The sequence below is a fragment of the Caloenas nicobarica genome, chromosome 1 (assembly GCF_036013445.1).
Source record: "Caloenas nicobarica isolate bCalNic1 chromosome 1, bCalNic1.hap1, whole genome shotgun sequence".
NCBI classification, from domain to species: Eukaryota; Metazoa; Chordata; class Aves; order Columbiformes; family Columbidae; genus Caloenas; species Caloenas nicobarica.
In genome coordinates this window covers 92900507-92925387 of record NC_088245.1, presented here as the reverse complement: position 1 = coordinate 92925387, position 24881 = coordinate 92900507, and the positions used below count along the sequence as shown (strand labels likewise).

Sequence of the window (24881 nt, the reverse complement as noted above, 5' to 3'; positions counted from 1 at the left end):
TCACTCACAGTTTAGGAGTTTCTCTATTGATTCTTTATATGCTGCTTTTTATATGAGGTTTTTTCCACAGCTGGCACGTGTCAATCTGTTCCTTTATTGTCCATCCCTTGTTCCATCAAACCAGGTGAGACAGAGCAAACCCTTTGTAGCTGCTTTCCTCCTACACACTAATAATTATTCGGGGTCGGAACTCCCTCCTGCATCCAGTTTAGACATTTAAACATTATCAGCTCGGAAGTTGACAGCTTGCAAGTTTATTACATTCGAATGTAATACGTCTTTGTTCTTTAGATGAGGAAGAGTAGGATAATGTTTCCTCTGCACCTGAAAAGGCATCAAGTGCCGTAATGAAGTTAATGCCAAAGGAAATCTTGGCTGGCTGTTGCACTAGCTGCATACAGGACAACTTATGAAGGAGTAAGCAGCAGCTGCGGTATCAACAATTAAACACATCAATGCTGTTAGTTAGTGTATTATTGCAACTATAAAAAGGCTGCTAATGGCTTTTTATAACAATTACCCTTTGGGGACAGTGCAGAAATCCTCTAGGAATGCCCAATTTCCTGTGAGCCACTGGTTAATTAGCCCTTCACAAGTGTTAAACCACTTCTGTGTTGCACAAGAAACAAAGAGACCAGACAGCCTGGAGAAATGAGAGGTGAAAAACAGGGTAGAAGCTGGAAGCTTGGCCACGAAGCTGTCAATCTCAATGCTGATACCAGACTTAAGATGACCATTCAGAGGGCTCAGCATGTAATAGCGAGATGTCAGCACTGCTCAGCAAAAGCGACCAGGCTGACGGGGGGATGGAGGTGTTAGAGAGGCTCAAGATCACAGCTGGCCCAGAAGTGATCCCCATGCCTCTAAATCCTGGTGCACGTATCACCAGAGAACACTGTTTCATTGTCTTTTCTTCCAGGTGAGCAAACACAACAAGGCTAAATGAGTTTTCGCTCTTTTTGGCAGCCTCCTGCTGTTTTCATACAATGGTTCTCAGTATTTTTTGTACCTGGGTTTGCATTTCAGCAATATCACTGTACCTGGAGGCTCTTCCAGTGCAGCAATATAAGATCAGCGAGTTGATTGCTATTTGCTCACATCAGCGCTAGGAAGCACAGAGACACTATACTCACTCACCCGGTGCATCTTCTCTTTTTTCCAGTGATGTGAAGAAAGTCGGCGTTACAGTTGTGGGGCCTCAAAAGAAGATTGTTACCAGCATCAAAGCTCTAGAAACTCATACAAAAACCAGCCCTGTTCCTGTGTAAGTTGCCAAAATGATGTTGCTCAGGAGAGAAAAAAAGAGAAAAGTTGCATCAAAGGGCAAAAGTGATGGCTGATAAACGGCAGAATTTAAAGGAGTTCTTTGCAACAGCTTTGGAAACTTAACGGTTGAAATTTCAAACCCACTAAGACACTCAAATATTGAGTATAAATGCCTTAAAAATAGGAGTGAACTTGTTTTCTATCTGTTAATCCTAAAGGGTGGGTGCTCTTGACTGACTGTTAATGCAGATAGTAAATTTCAAAAGAAAAAAAATATGTAAAAAAATCTTTCCAAGTAAAAATCAGTGATACTAAAACCTAGAGCCATTTGAATATTAAGTGACTGAATAACATGAAAAACACATGGACGTAAAAGCTGTGTATTTGATCTATACAGCAAACAAGAAGACAGACTTTCGGTATTTTTATACAGAAGAGATCTGTAACAGGTATTTTATTTCTTTAAAAGCAAGGAAAATAGAGGACTATACCTCACAACCTCTGTGGCCATATTTACTTATAATGTCATTGTAACATGCTATTTCAACTTCAGAAAGGAACACAGAAATAAAGTTTGTAGTGACTTTGAGTTAGTTGACAAAAGATTTTTGCCATTATGTTAGCTTCCCTAATTGTGTTCATTTAAATAGAAACAAGTCTTAAATTTTAAAAGACTTATTTATTTCTTTCTTTTTTCCATTATTGTTTATATTTATGCTTAAATACCTTAACCTGGCTGTATTATTGCCAAGTGCCAAATGTTATCAAAACTTCATTGGTTCAACCTGAGAAATTGTCTGAGGGTTAGTTACTAGATTATTTTATACTCATAACATCATATATGAAATAAAGAAGGGAAGAAAGATGGTCTTTTTTCTAGCTCTGACACTCGACAAAGCATCTGGACTTGTTGGAATTCCTTCCATTTGCTGTGAGTGGCATTTTAACCCTGCCTCGAGTTTTGGCAGAGCTTGGTGCGTATCAATCTCTAGATGGTATCTGTCCCAGTGAAGTACATCTCATTTACTTCCCAAAGGCCTGCTTTCCTGTCAAAGTAAGGACCCCTGTTCTCATGTGGTGTTTAGGTGGGAGATTTGCCTAGCAAACATTAAAAAGAGTCAGGGTTGCATCCTGCATTAACTGAGAATGCTTTTTGAGTTCACTGGGGAGTGGTCCATTTCTGGTTTCCACCTGGCGGGCTCTGCTCCTGACGCTGGGAAGTGGGAGGTGTCCTGCCATGGGGACAGCCACTGGTAGTTATGCTGGGATGGTGACTTGCAGCCAAGGATAAGTGGATAGTTCAGAAGGATGACTTAAGCTTGTGAAATGAGACTTTGGTATGTAATTTTACCAAAGTCTGAGCTAGAAGACATCTGTCCAGGGGCTGCCGTCCTGCAGGGGCCTTGCTTTTTGGCACAGGTTCCTTAGGCACCTGTTCCTTGAAAGAAAGGAGAAAGAAGCCTGTCTATAGGAGAGCATTCACATTTCCTGGTAGAAAAAGGATCCTGGAAGGTGAGATTTGAGAGTCCTTCCCGCTTCAGCATCTTCCCAATAGTGAGTTCTTAAGCTATTGCTCTGGAACATGTCGGTCCTGGTTCTGAGCAGACTCAACTCTTCACTCTGAGAATGCACCATCTAAATCACAGTGAGGAACTTCTTGTGCTACATAGTGATGAGCTTCTGAATGCTCTAGATGTGATGGCAGGCACACAGACATTGGAACAGTTTCCACTAGTGCCCAGAGCCCAATTCCCAACCTGCTGTGCTGGAATCTAAACCTGTCTCTGGTGAATAACAGTGAGTCCCTGGAAGTCCAAGATTCAGTGGGAGGCAGATGGCATGCCACCTTTCGCTGTGTGTGCAAAAGCAGGTAACTAGTCAGGCTTTCTTGTATTGGTTTGGTTTTTGAAGCTCTGTGTAGCACAGGGCACATAAGTAAGGGAAGAATCAGTTCCTAGGATTTACGTGACTGCATCAGCTTTTAAATTTTTCTTCATGGGCACAAGACTTATAAAATGTAGAGACAAAACATTTATCACACATTGCTAAATAGAAACAGAATTAGAGACTTCTTCGTGAGTGCTGGCAGTGAGCATGCTGTGAAGGACTGGATTTGAAACACAGTCACAGGATAATAATTAGTAATATTTTCTGAAAGAAAAATGAATGGGTTTCAAAGTAAGTTGAAATTAGAAAAAAAAGTGAAAAACTGAAGAAAATTAAAATAAAGCACTTAAGGTGTAAAGAACACTTCTCCTTATCTGCCACAATCTATCATGAAATGCAGCGTGCTGAATAGAATAGCTGTATTTTCAGTTGCTTGGTTCATTCAGAATCTTTATTTTCTTCAGTTTCAGGTTCCTCTAAATCAGATACTGTTCTTGAATTTAAGTCACTAAAATCCATTTGCAGACATTGTCTGTGTGGGCACAGCTTTTTATAACATACTCCACTTGACATTTCTCTTCAGCTTCATTCTGCCACTGGAGAGTGGGGGGTGAGGAGGCTGGGGTGAGGGGAAGACACCTCTGAAATGCTCCCGAAAACACAGAACCACTTCTTAGAATTTTAGGTGACGACCAAAAGCTTTGCACCAACCACCCTCAATTTTCTCTTAGTATCATGTCATGTTCCTTGCCCACTGTTTGAGCATGCTCAGCATAAAAGATTAAATCTCACTGATGCTTGGGAAAAGAAAGAAGCTCAATTTTGCTTTTCTTTGCTATTAGGAGTAGAGAGTTTTAAAATACATTTAGTTTTCTCTCCTGTCAAAAGTTGATTTGTACTGTAAGTGGCCTCTGTTGCAAGCATCCTATACTCCCTGTCCCCGTGTACATATGTATACATAGCAGTGTACAATTCTTCATTATGGAGTAGAGATACTAGAATTCGTGTGGCCATCTTCCTGTACAGGACTTGCATAGGTTATCGACATCAAGCAAAATGCAAATACTCATAAAATGACATGCCGTATTATTGGTTTTGTATCTTTAAATATAGTTTCCATTTTATTTATTTCTGTTAACATATCTAGTTTTGTGCTGTTACTTAGTGTTCAATAAGCAATGTATAGATGTGATTTGATTGGCAATATGTATTTACTTTACTTGTATTTCAAAGCATTACTTACTCATTTAGATTATATATTGTGCAATTGTAGATGGCCTCTTACTAATGTAAAATGATTTGTAGTGGAAACATTTATATTTTTATAATAAACATAATGAAAGTATTTTTTACATACTGGAATACTGAGGTGATTGCTTGGAGGACAAAGTAAATTTATTTGATTAGAGAAGTGTGATAAAATTGTAATTAAATATGGATAAATTCTGAGTGTTAAAGCATGGGTTCAGAGTGAAAGCTAGATATTACCTATATTATCTATTGAAAGAAACCAGTAGTGCAGGTTGTAACTAGACAGACCAGCATTTGTGCTAAACTGACTTACATCAGTCAAAGACTTTACTTTCTCCATGGATACAGGAAAAAATTGTCTGCTACAGTCTGCCTATGGGATATTGAAAAAGCTGACATTTATTTTAGTTGTGTCAAGTACTTCCAAACTTTTGCTTTTTTTCCTCCCTTGCCAGTGGACCTCTTTTCATCTTATTACTATGTCGAATCCAGTAAAAGATGTACTTTTCAACAAAATAAAAATTCCCACCACTTACTGTAATTTAACCCCATGATAATTTCTTGCCTCTGAGTATCTGTATTAGATAGTATTTTGCTCCTGTTTCATTATGTCCCTACCAAGTTGTTTCTATATGCTTCACTGAAGTATGGTGTCTTTGAAAATGCCAACGTACAACTCAACTTTGCATCTCAGGAATTACCTTCCTAGAAAAAACAGGAATGGTTTAAATGTTCACTAGTTACTTTTGAGGACTAAAGATACGGGATCTTTCTGTACTATAAATGATTTTGCATGCTTTTGTATATTACTGTGCTTACTGGTGCAAAATAATGAATGATATACCTGTCCTGGAGTCTGTAAGTTGATAAACATTATGGACATGGATGTAGCATACAGATATATATATATATTTGGCATTTTGTCTTAGTATCTTCAATAGAAAGAGGAATCAGTGAAAAGAGCTACCCAGAATTGGATTTATTCACTTTTTCTTTGTAACATCAGTATGCCTCGTGTTGTGCTGCAGCGGGTACATATGGTGTCATTTTAGCTTCTATTGAGTGGGTTTTGATGCTATACTTGAACAGCAGGGAAGCAGCTCTGTTGGTCGAATCTATGCAGTATGCAAACTATTTACATTGTGAGTAGGTTTCACTTCAGCAGTTGTGTTACTCTGACTTGCATCTGTCCCTTTAGCCTTACTGGTACATTGTATTTGCTTTATATCCCAAAGAGAGATTAATGCTTTTATAACTATTGTGTTTGTTGTAAAAGGGTATTAATACCCACAGACAGTTCTGGAACAGCAGTAGAACGCATTCACATGAAGAGCAGCAGAACAAGCAAATGCCTTGCAGCCCACCAGCATGTCTCAGTTCGGATCTCGAGGGATAAATTGCTGATAATAGGTTCCACAAATTTGGATATGCCTTTTTTTCAGTAATGTCCAAGTGACATTTTTCCACTTTGCATTCCTGCTTAAGGATGATACCAAGACCTAGATATCTATACCAGTAAAAGCCTAAGCTGTGCCAAGTGGAATCAGTTACTTATGCTGTCTCACATATGCCACTCCTGTTAATTCAGATGAATATCCATACTATTGACTTCCCTTCATTTTCTGAGCCTCTATAATTCCTCAGATAATTTCCAAACCATCACTGCTGAGTCAGTAATTCCCCATCTATGTAGCTGTGTTCAGTTCCTTTTTCAGTCCTCAGTCCAATTCTTTGTGTGTTTCTTGATGAATTTTACTTTCCTAATTTAAAAATATTTCTTCCGTAAATATTTCTGTCAGCCATAATTCATTCACACGTATAAATATGCACATACTCGTTATACTGGTTACTAATGCAAATGGTGAACAGCATAAAACAGGAAGGACAGCCTTCTCTTGACTGCTTTGTTACGCTTTTCAGATGGCCAGAGAACTTCTGATAAACGAAGAGTACTCAGTACACAAAATTTTTCAGCTCACTCTGCTTTCACATTACAATGATTTCATAATAGCCCATATTTCCCTAGTTAGCTCATAAGAATGTCATGTGGGACAGCACCAGAAGTCTTACTAAAGACAAGATAAATCACATCTACTAGTTTTCAGATTATCCTGTCACAGAAATAAACTAGACTGGTTTGACGTGATTTGTTTATTCTTGACAAATCTTAATTGGTTTCTTAAGACCTTGTAATCCTCCAGCTGCTTAAAAATGTATTGTGTGATACATATATATATATTTTTTTCTGTGTATTTGAGGTTAGCATACCTAGTCCATAATTGCCTAGCAACACTTTTCTCCCTTTTTTAAAGGTCAAGATGGTCTTTGCTCTTCTCTAGTTGCCTGGACTCCATGACTTTTCCAAGAGAATAGCCAGTGGCTCTCCCTTGGAGCAGTCCCTTAAGCTGCTATAGTAAATAACAGACTCTGCAAACCTGAATGTGTTGATCACTTGTTCTGATTTCCAGGATTCCTAATGGTACAATAAAAACATAATACATATGGGGAAATGTTTTTACTGCATGCCCAGTTTTTCAGTATATGTCCTGAATTTTTGCAAGCAAGCAACTACTAAGAGTCACCATTAAAGAAGCATGGAGTAACATCTGTTTGGTTAGCAAATTTCATTTGTTGCTTTTAATTAGATTGAAGAACTGCAGTTCATCACTACTGTATGACATTGAAGCTGGATGATAAGGTCAAGTATCCTACAAAGGTAGTTGAGTTTCACTGTCTGGGATCATTGGAAATCTTTTAATTCACTCTGCTGCTATCTACACAAGGAGGAAAATATGCTCTATCTCCACTGTTCTTCCATCCAGTTTATCTTAACATTATTAGAAAGCTTGATTTTTAAATCTCTTCAGTAAAGCGAGCCACTTGAGTTTACCCACCATGGATTTGTAATTAATACTGAGTTTAGTTTCCAACCCTTTCAAAGGTGTATGTTTGCAAGAGAGTGTGAAATAACCAGAGCTTTATATTCTTAATATTTGGGGATTTAGAGAAGTAGATGTTGAGCTTGTATCTGAACTGATTTATTGCTAAGCCATGATACGTAGCAGAAATTTCAGTTTCAGCAACAGTAAAGCATGTCTGGGTGTAAAGCAGCAGACATGAGGTCTCAGGCACCCACAGATATCACCATCCCGTGTGTGTAAGGTGTCTGTGAGTCACTACTCTAATAAATATTACATATCCTTCCCAGAAGAAACTGTGCTGTAGCTATATATGGAGGCTGCTTCTCCATTGGCAGAGTACCTGTCCCTCCATGTTGCTGAGCAGCTGCGTGTGCCACGAAGGCATCGTCTCTTCGATGTCCCAGCCAAAGCAGCATCTGCCTTAGGTGGACTGTGGCCCTCACCCCAAAATGCTGCACAAGCCCCAGCCCAGCCCTCCCCATGGGCCTGAATTTCTTTTCTTGGCACAAGGCCTGCAAGGATGAAAACCGAGTGTTTACTCTTGCTGTATTCACATGAATACAGAGTATAACATTTAATTTCGAGGTACCAACCGAAATGAAGCCAGAAAAAAAGCATATATATGCTAAAAACTATTTGTTTGAATGAAAAACAAAATGGAAGTTTAGCAGCTTCAAGCCATAGTCTGACCAGGGATTCAAATAAGCATCTCTGAGGCTAATTTTCCTGTCATCCCCTGCTCCCCACACAGCAGAAATGAGCCCTTGGATGTAGTTCACAGCTTGAAGCAATTTATTTTCACAGGGTGGTTCACTCTTTTCACTTTCATTACTCTCAGAGCTCCCATCTTCCCTTATGCAGTTCAACAGGCCCCAAAATCAGGGTCAAATCACAAATTTTGTGTGTCTCAAAGCACCCTTTCCTCCTGTAGACTTTCCTTGTTACCCGCCATCCCCTGCCATGCTCATCAAGCATCATCCTGAGCCTCTCCTCCCTGGGCTGGTGACAGGGGGTCCCATCTACTATTGTTTATAGCCCAACCTACTGGCGAACTCAAAAGTTAGGATGGGAGATGACTGAAGCAATATTTCAAAAGTTGCACTATTAGTTGCTTGCCTTGGTGCACTTTCCATTTCTGATTTCTTGCCATACAAGTTTAACTATGTGGAGTACTGCTAGACTGATTTTTTTTCCCCATAAATCATGTTCAGTGTAGACATTTTCTCCCCCTCAGGATTTAAAGTGGTGGAATAATAATTTTAGCTACAGAACATTTTTTTTTTTAATAAATAAAGATTATTTTTAAAGCAAACAATAATAATAAAAAAGAAATACATACAGCACCCAAAATCCGCCCTTAAATCCAGGTTACTGAGAGGGGTTGTGCCTCTCAAGCTCATCTTTTGGACGTTAAATAGGTATCACCCTCACAGACTGGTGAAGTTAAGATCCTGTGTGTTCTCTCCATCTTTTGTTTGGTATCTGGGTGGCTTTCTGCACAGCTAGCTGGATGCATGCTACTGGGTTTGGTCACTGCTAAAACATGCAGTTTTCCCTCAGGCTGGTTGTCAGCTAATCAACAGTAATGATTCCCTGCTTTTAGTATGCCCCTTTAAAGTTGCATCACCTCTTATTATTTTACTATTTGTAATCTCTTTCCTTCACTCTCATAAAGTTTTTGTTTGGGGCTTTACTGGAGGACTAATCCACAATTCCCAGTTGTATATACTTTTTTTAAAAAAAAGTTATGCCTCATTAACTGAGTTAATACTTGCCTAATTGTAATAGTAATGCAATAAAATTCAATCCCTACAACAATGTGATACTGTAACTTCCTTTACTCTAACTGATGGAGCGCTGGGCTACCTGCCAAGGAAGTCAAATGGAAATAGGAAACAATATGGACAAATAAAATCTCTTTCTGAGGTTTAGATATGGATGTTTTCTTAGGGTTTTTGGGGTTGTGGTTTTGTTGTTATTTTTTGGGGGGCATTGTTTGGGGTTTTTTAATCTTCTGTCATTCCTTGATTCATTTTTCTTTCTCTCTGTTCCCAACTTTCATTCTGTCATTATGCATGTGGGGCGTGAGGAACAATTGGCCCACAGAGAAATATTTTTTTCTGCTCCTTTTTACCTCTTCCTCATGTAAACTGTCCCCTTCATGTAAGAGAAGCAATTAAAAAAAAAAAACACAAAACCAAAATAAAACAAAAAACCCCACACCAAACCACAACAACAACAACAAAAAACCCACAAACAAACAAAAACATCAAAGCCACCAAAAACGCCTATGTGATCACCTCCCGCCATGGACTAGATAAAGAACTGTAACTAAGCCAAAGAAATAGTTAGATTCCTTCAAACAAATATAAAATCATATAAACCCAGAGAAATCAGATTGAAGTAGACCTCTGTCCCTGGCACCAGCCAACAGAATTTTGTTAATTTCCTGGTGCTTATGCTCCAAGCAGGCCAGGTAAGTGGTCCCATGCTCAACCAGGAGGAAAACACCCTGAAGCACAGGGCTGAAGAAGTCAGAGATGTTCATTAAGTCTTCATAGCCAAAACTTGAGTGTATTCTTTCTTCTTTCTCCTGTGGTTTCTATTCGCTGTATCCTGTGCTGATCAAGTACCATAGCTGGCTAAGCTATGCGTTCGTACTGAGACAAGATATTTAACAGCAGCCACATGCTACCTGGGTCCTCCATGGTAACACTGCTTAAGACAAAGTTGCCTGGTGCTAGATGATGACCTAGGTCTACATTTTATAGACCAGGCTCTGTTATCTCAGCTGGGTTTGTTTTAACATAAAACATATGAACGTTATGGATACAAGTAGCTCTGTAGCTTATTCTCTTCGGCTGCCGCAATACCTAGTGCTGTTTGGTTTTTAAGCACTCTCAGTCTGAAGTGCATTTTAGGCAAAGCTGCAAAAAACTGTGTGACCATATGTATCTAGTCTGGTTTTGACTATGGGAAGCACAATACCAAAAGCACAACAGCTTTGCATCCTCCCCCATAATCTACCTGCTTCAGTGACATGCCCGTTTTCACTGGTATCTGTTAGGTTCCTTTTTAGAGGAACCTCTCTCCCAGTATTCCTTCCTTGGCCCAAATATTTAAGTTTAGTATAGACACTTGCTAGCAGTTATATGGCCTCCTAGTGAGATCATATCATGATTTTGGCTATAGTCTTTTGTTGCTAAGTGCCTGCTGGGGGAGCACTAAAATTGCAGTTGAAATACTTCACTGCCCACAAAAGAAAGAATTCCTGGGTTGTAGTAGATACTGCACCACAAGAAGGGATGCTGTTCAAAACAAAACAAAACAAAAGTTTCCCATTTTGTGAGAAACTAGTGGAAAAGTCAGCTTGAAAAATTTTGCCCTTGTCTTTCTGAACTTACTGAAGCAATCTGAAATTCAGATTGGATGCTTACTTAGTCTACGTCCTTGGTGTCCATACAGTATCCTGACTCAACAGGCACAGGACCAAATGAGTCAATAGTCGAAAAGGTCTTAGCAGTTTGCCCAAAAGGAAACTTTCAAAACCGACTGATTACCTGTATGCTATCATTTTATCAACAGATACGACTTCTTTCTCCAAGTAACTGTTCTTGTCACACTGTAAAACGCGTTGAGTTTGCTATGATCCATCTGTCCACATGCAAATGGTCTGAGTTAGTGTGATACTGAAACTGTAATTTCTGAAGTATTTATCCAATAAAAAAATGGCATGGGCTTGGATCACCAGACGTGTGAAATGCAGTTAATATTTTAGGCTAAATGTTAACTATGTATCTTGACGGAGACATAGCCACTACCATACTGAGAAAAACTATATCTTCCAGTACAAAAGAATCTGAAAAAGCTCAGGAGAGTTGTCAGAAATTTCACCTACAGCGTGTGAAGAAATGATTAATTTTCCAATGGGAGGATGAGGAAAAAAAAGCTCTGGTTGAGTACCTGAAATACCAAGCTCAGTAAAATCAGAGGCTGAAGTAGAGGACGCAGGGGAAGAATTCCTGTTTCCTTCATTTAGCCTGAGCCGAGTGTGGACATAGGGCTAAAGTTACCGCTCTCTCCAGAGATGCTGTTCAGGGTCTTGCATGTGGAACAGGAACGGTGCGTTATAAATCTCTTTGCTGAGCATAAGATTGTAAGATTCTTGGAAGAAAAATATATCAACTCTCGTGTCATTTAGGGGTTGCGGCATTTCCAACCTTTCAATAATTGCCTAGCATTTTGCATTTGTGAGAAAGCAGAATGAGATGTCTTAAAAGTGGGTTCTGCATATTGTAAAAGTCCAACTGCAACTTGTAGAAACACCCGTGAGACTTATTGCTACCATTATGAGCTTAGAGTAATGTGCACATATTTTTCTTTTTAGACTATGCACACTTTAACCAACCCTCAGAGCTAAAAAAAAGAAAGAGGGGGGGGAAAGTCCTGTTAAAATTGGGGATTTTTTTTTTCTATTTTGATCTTCCTGGGTCAGACACACCGATGTGTGTCATGTGTTTGGCGCAGCTGAAGGTGAGGGCTCCTGTTGGCTGGTGGTGCACCCCATCCGTCATGTTCATGGCATCATGCACCACAGTGCCACAGCCTCCAGGGATCTGTCTGAAGGCCACAGTTTCACTGTTGCGGCTGGGATTTCCAGGTAGCGGTGAGGGACGGGGCTTCATTCAGGCTGCAACCTTGGGAGCCCAGCGTCGGGACTCCCTGTGGGTTACCAGCACCTGGCACAACAACTCACTAGTCCTCAGTGGGGCACAGTCAGTTTTGGCAAGGCAAAGTAATGAACCGTGACAGAATACTTTATTAAGGAAAATGCGCATTTGAATCTCATTAAATTTCATTCTCTGTGTACACCGATTGTTGTGCCTCAACAACAGAGGAGAGCCAAGGTAGCATGGATTTTGTTAAATACCTCAGTAGCTTTGGTTCTCATTGGTTTGTCATTGCATTTTGGAAGATCTAAGGCCCACTTTATAACTTAATAACTGGAAACTTTCTTCCTTCAGTTCAAACTTCTTCACGTGCCTTAAGTCAGCTTTATTCTGAGGGTGGGAATTATTAAATCACGCCAAACAGAAAAACAGATACAATGATGGGTGTAGCTGTTGAATAATTCAGATGTTTTCATTTGGACACAAGCTATGCTTCAAAATCAGCAGGAAAAGTAGTTATGAAGCATCTGTCACTGAAATCTTTTAAGAAACTGATACACTGGGATCTCAGAGAAATCATTTGATGTACCTGAGGCATGGTCCGAAGCAGAAAAGCTCTCAGTCTTTTCAGCTTCAAGTTGCGTGATTCCCCCACAGTCATACAGCGCTTCCCACCACTACTCTTGGAAAGTCCTTGGACTAAAGGACAAATATTTTCAGTCCCATTTCTCTGGTATGCCAGGCACAGATGGATGACAAGACTTGCTGAAAGGGTCTCAGGTGGACATTAATATTGCTGATGCCTGAATCAGGGCTGATTCCCACCCATTATGGTCCCTCTGCCACCGGTCTCTCAGCCTTGCTTTGTATTGTTACAAAATACTGGCATTCCATAGTAGTTGCAAAGTGGGGGAAAACCAAAATTGCAAATTGCTTTCCTGCTGCTCCTCAGTCCTTTGCTTGTCTCTCACTTTCCCTCAGCCCTCCATCCTCACCATTTTAGTAACAAGAGAGCAACCTGCGCAATCTGTTCAGCAAGAGAGCAACTCGTCTGAGCACAATTTCCTCTTCTCTGTTGTTGAATATAACTTCCCTTGGGTAGGTGAAAATTTTGGCAGTCTGTACAAAGACTAGCAGAGACTGAAGCAGAAGTTATAATAGAGCTGTTATGACTTGACAGCCCTGTTTTGTAATACACTGGGGGATTTTATTACAAGTCAATTGTAGCTTCAAGAAATTTAAGAGTATGGCATCTGCTTGTATGATTTTTTTTAATGTTTAATAAATGAAATTGCAGTAGATTTTAACATGGAGACTATGGCTGTAGCAGGACTGGATGACTTAATAAAAACTAAAATCAATCAAACAACTTGATTTTGTTGGCAAGTTTTTGCTCTGCAAGTGCAAGTAAATGGTTTTGCAGCTCTAGTAATTTCACACACATTTCTTCAGGTACTGACAAAATACTATTTTTATGCTGTTTGCTGATTTGGGTTTTTTCTGTATTTGTGTTTAAAGAACATCCTGTTAAAGATAATTTAATGTAGCCTCATGAGGACCTGTGTCACTACAGTGTGTATTCATAATGACCAAAATCTTGAAGGAAGGGTCCTGTGGCTTGAGAAAAGATTTTTCACCTTTATTTTTCTTGAAATAACCAAGGAAAATGGTTATAGCAATTAAAGCTTCAAATCACTGGCTTCATGTAGCCATAATACAGATTATTTTAATTATGAGACACTGATTCACACTGCCGGCATGAAAAGAGACATTTTAAAAAAGAGGCAATGGCATGTTCTTTGCTACCAGCATTTTTCGAATCCTAAGTCTCATGATAAGTTAAATGTAGGCTCTGGCACCTCTGGCTCTGAAACCTGTCTTTGGACAGGAATTAGATTTACTAGTTACTGGTATTGTTGTGATGGTGCATGTGGTTTGAGCCCGCTGAAGAAAAAGGGCAGAACATAATGCAAACCATCGAGACTCCCAGTACGGCCACAGGACAAGGCAGGCTGACACAGAGCCCCAGGGGAGCCACATGTGGGTGAGGACCCACGGGTAAGAGCAGTGATTGACCACCTTCTCCCCGGTGGGAAACTCGAGGGCTGCCAGAGGGCCTGAGGCCTTGAGCATGGTGATGGGCTCCCAGAGGCTGCTGCTCCATCAGATTTCTAGGCATTTGCTTTTTTGTTATATTTTCAGCTGCAGTTCTATGCCAAGGTGCATATTAGCATGACTCAGGTTCCTGTGGGAAGTCCCTGTTTGATGACATTTGGAGCATGCTGTTGAATAAGATTATATAAATTACATAAAACTACATACTTTGGTGTTTACTACTTCACAGAGCAATGGGAGGCAATCAATGACCTATCTTTGGAACAGTTGTTGGTTTGTTTCTACTCTTAGCCCTTCACTGGGCTGAAAGAAATCATACTTTGAAACCAGGTAGTTAGAATACCCGTTATAATCTCATTACAGTGCTGTAATGTTGAGCTCTGTACCTTCCTGTGTTCCCCTAGAACTTAGCTCAGTCCCCTAGCCTGACTTAATTGACATCTGTCTGTAGGACTAATTCCTTCAGCCTGCACTGGATATTACCTATTTCTGTGAACTTCCAACATTTTCATGGAAAAAAGAAAAAAAAAAAGTTTTGTAAAAACTAATCCTGAAAAAACAGGAAAAGAGAAAGTGTTTGAGTCAGTGTGCTTGTCCTGTTTTGAAAGAAATGTCTCTGCCTGCATCTAGGAACTCAGAGTAGATTTTAATGGTAATTTAGACAGCACAACAGAAACACAGGGAGTTAAAAACATACCATGTGTTTGGGGTTTTTTTCCCACAGTTGGAAAAATGACAACTTTAGCCTTACAAAGTATGTGATACTCTCACTGGCAGTTATCAGCGGAGAAAATCTGATGCCTTGAATGCCATCAATATACATCACTCGCACCTCAGATATGTATTCACTTTCATAGTATATGATCATTAACCACCATTTTAGATAGCTTATGTTAAAGCAGCAGTTCAAAAACTGTTGGAAGGAAGCCATGTGTCTCATGGCCACGGGCAGGGAGTAGAAAGTGTCCTTCGGGTAGACACAAGCGGTGCTCAGTGTACTGCAAGACATGCAGCTGGAGGGCACATCCACTCCACCAAGGGTGCTGCTAAAGCCAAAGGGCCAGGCAGCACCTTCGAAAGAAGCAAAAGCCCAGCCTTTATTTATTTATTTATTTATTAACAAAAGGAGTGATAGGATGGGAGGAAATGGCCTCAAGTTCCACTAGAGGAGGTTTAGATTGGATATTAGGAAAAGTTTATTCACAGAAAAGGTTCTCAAGCGTTGGAACGGGCTGCCCAGGGAAGTGATTGACTCACCATCCCTGGAGGTGTTTAAAAGATGCATAGATGAGATTCATAGGGACATGGTTTAGTGCCAGAGTTAGGTTAACTCTGGACTCAATAATCTTGAGGCTCTCTTCCAACTAAAATGATTTTGTGATTCTATGAACATGTCTGGCTGTGGATTCCACAGTATTACCTTTTGAGGATTTTTTAGACAAACCTGATTCTTAAGGCCTTAAGGGGTTTCTGGTCCATGGAGCACAAAACCCTGAGGAGGCCAGAAAAAGTGGGGTTTGCAGCCCTGCTGAAGACTTGAGAAGCCCTGCTGGGATTCCTGCCACCATGCCGGACTCCCAGATGCCCAAAGGGGGAGAGTGCAGGCATCCATGCCCACCTGCCAAGAAAATGGAAATTTCCAGGAGTCCAGGCTCACACCAGATATGTAGTTGGAGTTCATATGACTTCCTGTGCTCCCTCAAATCCCTGGCTTTCTTCTGTGAGGCAGTCCTCATAGCAAAGAAACTGAGGTGGGGACATCCGTATACTTATTAGCTGCTTATCAGATTGCTTTGGGGATAAATATTTTTATAATTTTCACAGAATATTGGAATTTCCACAAATCAGCATTTTCTAATGAGAAGGTGTTTTCTCAAGGGCATTGCAAGCAATCCTGCTGAAAAACATGCACCTGCAAGGTGGTGAGACAGGAATATACAGAGGACACAAGCTATCTTAGATCTATCCAGTACCCTATACCATGTTTAATCTTTGTTTGTATCCATATGAACATCTATGCCCTGCATTGTGGGTACTGGGAAACGGAAGAAAATGAGTAGGTGCATACTAGAATTATACTGAGTTCCATCATTTTCTTTTTGACTCACGAACTCACTTTTGGAGCATATCAGCTCATTCATCTAAACCAGATTTTGGGTCTGTTTCTGAATACAGCTCATCTTAGGGTCTTTGGCAGGATGAGACCTCACCAAATCCATCTGCCAGTGCCCCACACCATTCTGTAGGTATCAAAGCCAGCTGAGCGCTCCTTCACACCTACACATCACCTGTGCCCTCCATTTCATGGTATGAAATCACCTTCCTGAAGGACTTCAGCAGAGCTTCCACTCCGCTCCCCCCAGCTTCTCTCCCTCACCCTGAACAGAAAAAAAAGTAACCATATACATAAAATAGTGATTTTGTCATCAGACCACAAAATGGGCCCCAGAGCAAGGCAACATGCAGCCACACCACCAGAGCCAAGCAATCCTGGGGCTCAATGCATTGAGCAGTCCTCAGTGGAAGACTGACATTTTTAAAGAAGTAATTAACAGGTCAGCTAACACAGAAAACAAAACCAATCAGTGTTTTCCGCTGGGCGTCATAGGGAGGCACAGCCAAAAAGCTGAGTGTTTTGTTCTCTCCTGGCTACAGTGTACAGCAAAATATTGGTCTCGTTAAACCCTCTTGCTGGACAGAACGGCATGAAGAGGTCTGTGTTGCCTTTGTGAACTTCGTTGTCACAACCCACCCTTTTCTTTTTGTCCATACAAGTATTTTCATGAGCTACAAGCAGTATAAAACCTGCCCAGGGGCCAAACATTTCCCATATAGCCTTGAGCTCCTTTGCTCTTCAGGATTTTCTTGACAAATGGGTACATGACTCCGCTACAGCACGGTGGCTCTGGGGTGGAAAGTGGCCTCTGAAACAGAAAGGCAGAAACCCACCAGAAACACTGCTGCGTTGTCTGTAGCATGCTCAGGTTCGCAGATGTGCCCGTGAAGGTGTTGTGAAATCCCCGTTTTGGATCTCTGCTGTCTTGAACTCCAGTTCTACATTAGCTGCAGTTGTTCAGTGAAAACAGGCACCCTGTTTATTGTCTGCAAGGAGCTGGTGCACTACACTGCCTTTCAGGACACTGCATAGTGACAGGGATGGTGAAAGCATGAGCTTCTACTTATTAACTGAGTGATACCACATGTAGATTCACTGGATGTTTACAAAACTGCGTGGGTGGGTTGATCAAAAGCGCAGGGCCTTTCCTTTGGTTTAATTCCTGTTAACTGATGAGAGTGAAAAAAACAAACAAAAAAAAAAAAGAAGAAAAAAATCAACTCAAAATTAACTGGGTTGCAGCCAAACAAAAACAAAAATGAAAGATGATCAAATTATATTGTGCTTGTATCTTGTTTTTTGAGGCTTGAGTAGAAAGATGCCTGTCCCCTTTCTTGCTATTCCAAGCCTGGAAGGAGTGCTGCCTTCCAGCCTGGCACAGCTGGAGCCCCATGTCCCCTCGAGAGGCCTAATGACTTGCAGATTTATTCCAAGGCAGTTAAGAGATTTACCTCCTTCCAGAAAATGCTTAGGAAATGATCATCTGATACAGAAGGAGTGGTTTCACATACTGACGTGCGAGAGAGAAATATGTCATACACCCAGGGGCCCAAAATGCATCTCCCAGTCATCTAGATGGTTATTCATTGGTGCACGGAGTGTGCAGGACTCCCTCGTCACAGACCCCATGGTCATCAAGGGGCAACACTGGAGACCCAGGCAACCAGGAATTTGCCCTACTATCATGGGAACCTCTGTTTCAGTCATAATGAGCCTAACATTTGACCTTTGCAGCTTCAACCTTTTCCTTTTAGCATCCAGATATCTTAGGAGAAGCTGTGTAGCTGAGATTTTAAACAGTATCAGTAGCCACTACCTACACCTGCATCCATCTGCAGTGAGTAATAAAGAAAGCCTGCATTTAGATATAAAAGTGTATGTTTTCCCATGCTTTAACTCGATTGTCCCCCGCAGAATTTCACAGGGGACAGATTTGGATAAAAAGTAAATTCAGTCCAAACTTCTACTCAGGGAAAGTCTTATATTTGAATTAATAGCTTGCTCTGGCTTTCTATCCTGCAGAATCAATCAAAAACGTTTATAAAGAAAAAGCTCCCCTGGGGTTAATGGGTCCATTTTTATGGCCTTTTATCATGTATAGTCCTCAGCACCTGTTTAAAATACTATGTAATCTGAAGGCAGCTTCTTTGCATGGGTGTAAATGGAAGTTTCTCTGTCACAGCTGTGTGTACTTAAAGCAATGAGGGGCAGGTATGTCTGGCTCTTACTGATGGCTAAGCACAGCATGGCTTCCTGAGGGCTGCTCTCTGCTGGCTGACAAAAGGTAAACTAACTCCTGGTATTGTCCTAGTTGGTGCTCTCAAGTGTGAGGTAAACCTAGAGCTGTTTTGTGGCAGATGGTATGGGCTAGTTTGTAGGCTATCACAGGTTGAAATTTGGCTTGAGAGGCTGATGTGATGTGGCGGCTGAGAGGAGGGTTTCCTAACGTGGATGCTGTGCTGCAGGTGAGATGGAAGCCCCTGAGATGTGGGGGAGAACCCGTCTTTATGGGAGCCCCTGGGTGTGCATGCCTGGCCTTGTGACCTTGGGATGCTGCATGGGCTGGGAGCTCTGCTGTGCCTGCCCTTGCCTTGGTGTGATACAGAGATTTCTTTGCAGCTTGAGAAGTGAAAGCTGCTTGTCTGAAACCAAGAGCGGTGGCAGCTCTCCTTTGTGTCCCTGCTCTCATGTGTCCCTGGCTGCCTGCACAAGCATTGGGCTTGTCCATGGATCCCTGCAGTTCTGATCTGCCATACTCTCTGCTTAAGTTTTTTTTTTTTTTTTTAAAAAAAGAAAAGTGGTCATAGCTTATGTTTTAACAGCATCTAGTGTTAGAGAGTGAAAGGTTTGTTTCTGTGTTCAGCATGCTTTCTTGAAGGAAACAGTGTGGATAGATGTATGTTAAAGCTTGGGTTGATTGATTCTCATCATGTAGTTTAATGCCCAGTATTATGGCTGCTAGGAGTTGAGGTTTTGATGAAGATTTAAAACAATACCAAGGATTTTCCCCATGTAGCCTTTTCTAGGTTCTGCTCAAGATACTTGGAGGCCTCTTGTGCTTTGAGCATAAGCCATGTAACATGCTGTGGGAATGCTGATAAAATCATGTTGTGCATTTCTGGAGGTGATTCTATGTTAGACAGACTTAAATATGAAGCAATGCAGAGAGCAGTCTCTTGTACTTTCCCCGCCTCGTTTCTTTTGCTGAATGTGGGCTCCCTCCATCCTTGTTACTTCTCTGGCCTTGGCTGCTTTTTGGTGCCTACTTTGCCGCCCTGCTCTCCTGGCACTAATAGCAAAGCCGTGACCTGCTGTTACTTTAAGAGGCAGTGGGGAGCCATGTGTGGGTGCAAAGCCCCCCACTGTGCCTTAAGAGGGAAGGGTGGCTCTGGGAAATGGTGTCTCCAGTTGCCCAGAGCTGGTATAGGCAGGGGAACACTGAGCTGGCAACCTGTTGGCTATCCTTGCAGCTCCAGGAAGGTGGCCAAGAAATCAGCTCTTTCCTGTGTCTGTTTCTCTCCTGTGTCTCACTGACTCTTTCTTTCCACCTCAACTCTTGCAGTGTTTTGCTTCCTGAACTGTTGGGGGTAGAGGGATTTAAAGTTCTTTTCATTAGGCTTGCTGTGCCTGTGTGAGCCTAAAACCAGGATGGATGTTTAGCTCTTCTTAGTGTCAACTAGACTGAATGGTTTCTGCTTTTGTGAAATACATTGTGATCCGTAAGGTTTACATATATGATGGCTATATCACTTTATAGTATGAGTCCTTTTAAAAAAAGTGATAAAATTCACTGTACCATATATTATTTCCATGGTGGAAATAGAGCTGCCTTCTGTCTTTCCTTTCCAGGCTTCCCCTTACCACCCTTTCCTGGGCAAGTAGGTCCTGGGCTAACATACTGTAAAGATGATTCCTAAATTAAAGATCTGTATGATGGTAGGAGGGAGAGAGGGAAATAATTTTATGCTTAGGGTAGAGGCATCTCTAGATACTATACTCTGCATGGAGAGTGATGGTTTCAGCCTACTTTGCAACTGCCTGGTAGCTGCAAATCTTTTGTTGAATTAGAAGTTGTCTTTGGTAAGTTGATATACTTTCATTACTCTTTTTTTTTTTTAAATTTTTTGCTTCTTAGCTTAGGGTTGGTGGGAAGAGATGACTGTAGTGGGAAAAGCAGTGAAACAAGTTGTTTCTTTAAAGCAACGCTTTGCCCAAATCCCTCCTGTAAGCAGGGAGTGTTTTATGCTGAATGCCGTGTATGTGTCAGAACTATGGATGCCAGATACAGCAATAAGTAAAAAGATCACACCGTTAATTATCTTAGGAAAAAGAAAGAGCAGCTTTGTGGTGCTAAAACACAGAAGGCATTTTTTTATGGAGGATGTGTGGGATAACCACGTTGCTGGGCTGTTGCAGGCTTTTGGAGTATCGCTTACCCTGTGCGCAGAAGGCACTAATGCTGCCTCTTGTCAGGACACTGAATTGAATTACATTTCAGGCTTGAAACTCAACCTCCCACCTTGACAAATTGTCTGCGAGCTGAACATGATTTGAACCACTACAGTGCAATTTTGCTCAGCATCACCCCTTGGTACCCTATTAATATAACGTGTTAGCATCAGACAGCTTGGCGAAATGGTAAATATTACAGAGCACATGGCTGGATCATCTCCTTGACGGTAAATAGATTGTGAATAATTGAATAATGCTGTAATAGTGAAGAGGATCTGCCTAACATAAGGCACAAATTACACTTCTCTCTCTGCTCCAGCTCAAACATTTCAGGCTTCTTTTTCTTTGCCATAATTGGACATAATCAGTAACACAGTCAGTGACTAAAGACTGTCTGGTATCAATTCCCAAATCCAGGAACCACAACATCTAAATTTTGAAAGAGTTAATGCTCTCTGTTAGCTGATTAGTGCAGTTAATTTGTTGTGTCCCATGGTGATTGTAAAGTAAATAGGAAAGGGTATTCTGTTCCAAACATCTTCCTGAAGCTCTGTGTGTGTTATGTATATATGATCCACACATATGTGTGTATCTACAAGCTTGCCTGGTAGTTGAAGGTGTTGAGAAACTGCAGTTTTCCCTGGCTTCAGAGGAAGCTGTTGACTGAAGACCTCCTAAAGAAAAGTTGTCCAAGAATATTTAGTCTGGTCCAAAGGGAACGACTTGTTCCATGGAGCGATTCAGAAAGAAAAATATGCATGACTTTAAGATTTTTGTCTCAATTTTACTTCTAGATATAGCCTGTATGTCTGTCTTGTTGGCTAATGGAAATGTTTTGGGCAGGACTCATCTTCTACAGCAATGTGACCTCGCTTGCAATTAAATAATAAGGAATAATACAAATCTTCCTTTCCCTCCTCCACAAATAAAGCTGACCCGTGCATATGTTGCAGCTTGCTATCCCTGGATTTCGAAACACATAGCTGCTATTGTGAAGGCAAAGGTAGCTTCTTCCAAGTGTAGACCCCTGATAGATAATTAAGTACATATTTTCTTGTGGCTTAGTTCTTTAGATATGGGTTTCTGAAGTAACTGTTTTCTCCATCTCCATGCATGAAAGACAGTGTATCTTACTGGGCAAAAGCTTTTGCTGCATTTCACTAGTTGGAGATTCTGAAAACACCGGAGAGTTTACACAGTTGCTTAACCCCATGGATGTGGGAGGTAGAAAGGCGTCCTGTTGACAAATGGCTTCCTAGAGTCAAATTTTATTTTAATTTGGAGTCAGACTGAGCTTTGTCACAACTAGAAAGAACCTATTGGGCATGTATTTGGGGTGTATGGAGAAGACAGCCTTTAGCTCCTGAATGTCATCGTAGTGACCCCCATGACAGCACTTCTGCATCTTCAGCACAAGCTGAAACCCTCTGGTGTGAGGATGCTTGGATACCTGAGCTCCACGACCATTTGCTTCCTTCTCTGTCCTGGCAGGCACCAGCAACTTCCATTGACTTTTCTATTAATCTTTATGCTTCCGAAGAGGCAGAGATGGCATTTTTCACTCCGTGACAGCTGCAGGGTGGCTCACAACAATGGGCCCAAGCACAGGAGGCACTCTTAGCTTGGTGGGGAAGAGCAGCTTGTAACAGTACTGTGATTAAAGTGTCAAGTTACTGCTCTTTTCTATTATATGTAGACCGTAAAGGATTAATGCTGGGTGATTTATCTTCAGTTGGATTCGCTTGACAGTGAATGAGACTGTAACCAATTTGCCTGGAGCAGAGGAGCTCAGAATAAACTCTGGAGGTTTAGGGAGATCACTTACTAGGAGGATGGATGGATGGACAGACTACCTCATCTGGACAGCCTGCTGTGTCCTTCCATGTCCTGTGAAAGTGGCTTCTGAAAATAGTAATGGAGCATTTTGTGGTCACTTTTAACTGTTGAACCTTAGTGTTTTGGAGCTTCAACTAACCTTTTCCATAAGGTTGTCTCAGACCAGTAAGTCCTGTTGCCAGACCAGACTGTAATACTTCAGTTTACCCATGCTTTCTGCAACACCCTGACTGCCTGCGTTTTTTTCCACTGAAAGTTGTCTGAATGAAAACTGCCTGTCAAGCTGACTTTGTTTTCTGTATATGAGGGTTGTTGGTTTGGTTTGTTTTTTGTTTGGTGGTGGTGGTGGTTTGGTTGGGTTTTTTAGTCTAAAATTTGCCTTTAATCCTATCGAGTGTGGAGTGTCCTGAAATTTTGTTCCTTCTGGTCACTTGCAATGTCAGTCCCTAGCAGTCCTAGGGAAGCATTCTAAGCCCTGATAGTGACCAGATTGTGAATGCTGCCATTTGCCTGCTGTGAGCACTGCGGGTGTATTTTGTACTCGTGGTTGTTAAATGAGGATACATAAATGCAGCAGGGAAGCACCACTGATGGGCAACCAGCATTAGCCAAAGGTCAGTGCTAATTACTTTGCCTCGTTTGCATGAGAGACTTTGAAAGATAGAGAAGAAAGTGTCTGTGGCATTTTCTGCCAACAAATTACTTGGCTGACAGGAGGATGTCACTGCTCATCAGTACCGATAGACTGCAAGTTGGTACTTGTGCAATTAAGCAGGATAAAAATATTGCCTTAGTGAGTTAACTTTCTGGGAGTAATTACCGTAGGTGTCAGCCCACACTGATGAAAAGGAAGAAAGTGTATTCACTATATATGTGAATCAAGGTTATGAATGATTAGACAGGTGTTTAAGATGATCACCTCTGTCTCTAGCCCATCCTTTTTCCCTCTTCTTTGTGTGTTTTATAGCTGATTATGCCAGGGAGGGATAGAGGGCCAGATCTAGGCTAGTTAGGTTCCACTGATCAGAGTTTAGACTGTTTCTCATCTAGCTGAACCTTGCAAGCTTTAGTGAAAGATTTAGGCTTTTGGTTTTTTCAGTTTTGCTGTATAGACATACCCCTGCTGTTCTGGTAAATGCGTTGCAGAGCTGAAGCTGAAGCAACTGAAACAGTAACATAAGGGAGGTCTGGAGGAGCTAAAAGGAAAACTGACTTTTGGAAGAAATCTAAAGGCAGGAGGCACTTAATTAGTAAGACCAGTGGCTTTGGATGTTCCAGATTCTGCATGTCAAATTTCCATTACCAGAATTTCAGTGGGGGCTAGGGAACTGGGCTTTGGAAACTAAACCCCTTCAGAGTACCTGTTAATTACCTCAAGAGTAGAGTCCATCAAGCCTCTTTTTTTTTTTTTTTTGAGCATGTAAAACATGACTTCCAATAAAAGCTTTTGTTCAATAGCACTGGTAGGATGAGGCTTGGCTCTGGCAATTAAAATATTGCCAGAGATATGTCCTGGAGCATGCCAGGTCTGATCTAGGTCTGTGTCACCTTTGTGTACCTGGGACTTTGGGCAAACACTACGGAACCTTTGCCATTGAAGAGCTGGAGTTTCCTTTCATGTGAATTATGCGCATTCAGTTATTTGAATCTGCACGTTGTTTGTTGGTGTTTTTGTTTTTAGGATTTTTGTTTGTTAGGCTGGGTTTTTTGTGTGTCTGTTTTTGTTTTGTTTTTTTTCTTTCCTTGAATAAACCAAACTAGAAAATAGGAGTAGCTTCTTCAATTTGTCAGTTGAGCTGGCAAATACTACTCTTTTTCCCAGCTGTGTCCCTAGCTTTTCTCTGTTATTGTTGCGTGTTTAAACTAGGTGCACATGTTCCAAATAGCATACCAACCTACTTATTACATTACAGAGACTTAGATTTGTGCAGAAGCTAAGTGTCCAAGCTCTGCTGTCACCGAATGACAGATGAGTACAAGTCCTTTATCCTCCTTTGAATGTCACCACCTTCGTGCTTGTCCTGTGCACAGGACATGAGCATGAATTCCAAAGCACACACCAAAACCCGCTTCAGAAAGCAAAGCAATGGCTGTAGCCTCACATAAGTCAGAGCTTTGACTTACCCTTTACATAACAGAAGAATACTTGGAAATCTTACTCAGAGACAAAGAGCTGCGTGTCGCCCTCTGAGACAGTACAATTTATCATACATTAGGATCATGTGTGTGGCCAAAGGCAATGCTTAGTAGGGCAGGGTGATGAATACTTCTCCTCCTGTCCTCCTGCCGCGCCCGTAGCCCTGTGTATTGAGGATCACCCTGTGGTGTTCTCCTCATTCTGGATGTGATGGGGCAGGTGTGGCATCT

General features: G+C 41.2%; 1 protein-coding gene across 4 annotated transcripts in view; it reads left to right on the top strand.

Annotated features, from left to right (window-relative positions):
- EPHA3 (EPH receptor A3) overlaps nt 1-4945 on the top strand; it is a 245289-nt gene extending 240344 nt beyond the window's left edge. For 3 of the 4 annotated variants that reach the window (XM_065657430.1, XM_065657422.1, XM_065657450.1), the window contains one exon: nt 1163-4945. In XM_065657430.1, coding sequence (XP_065513502.1) covers nt 1163-1268 — 106 coding nt within the window. In that variant the 3' untranslated portion in view covers nt 1269-4945. The remainder of the gene's footprint in view (nt 1-1162) is intronic. The other variant, XM_065657439.1, reaches the window with a different exon arrangement.
- Nucleotides 4946-24881: the final 19936 nt, after the last annotated feature.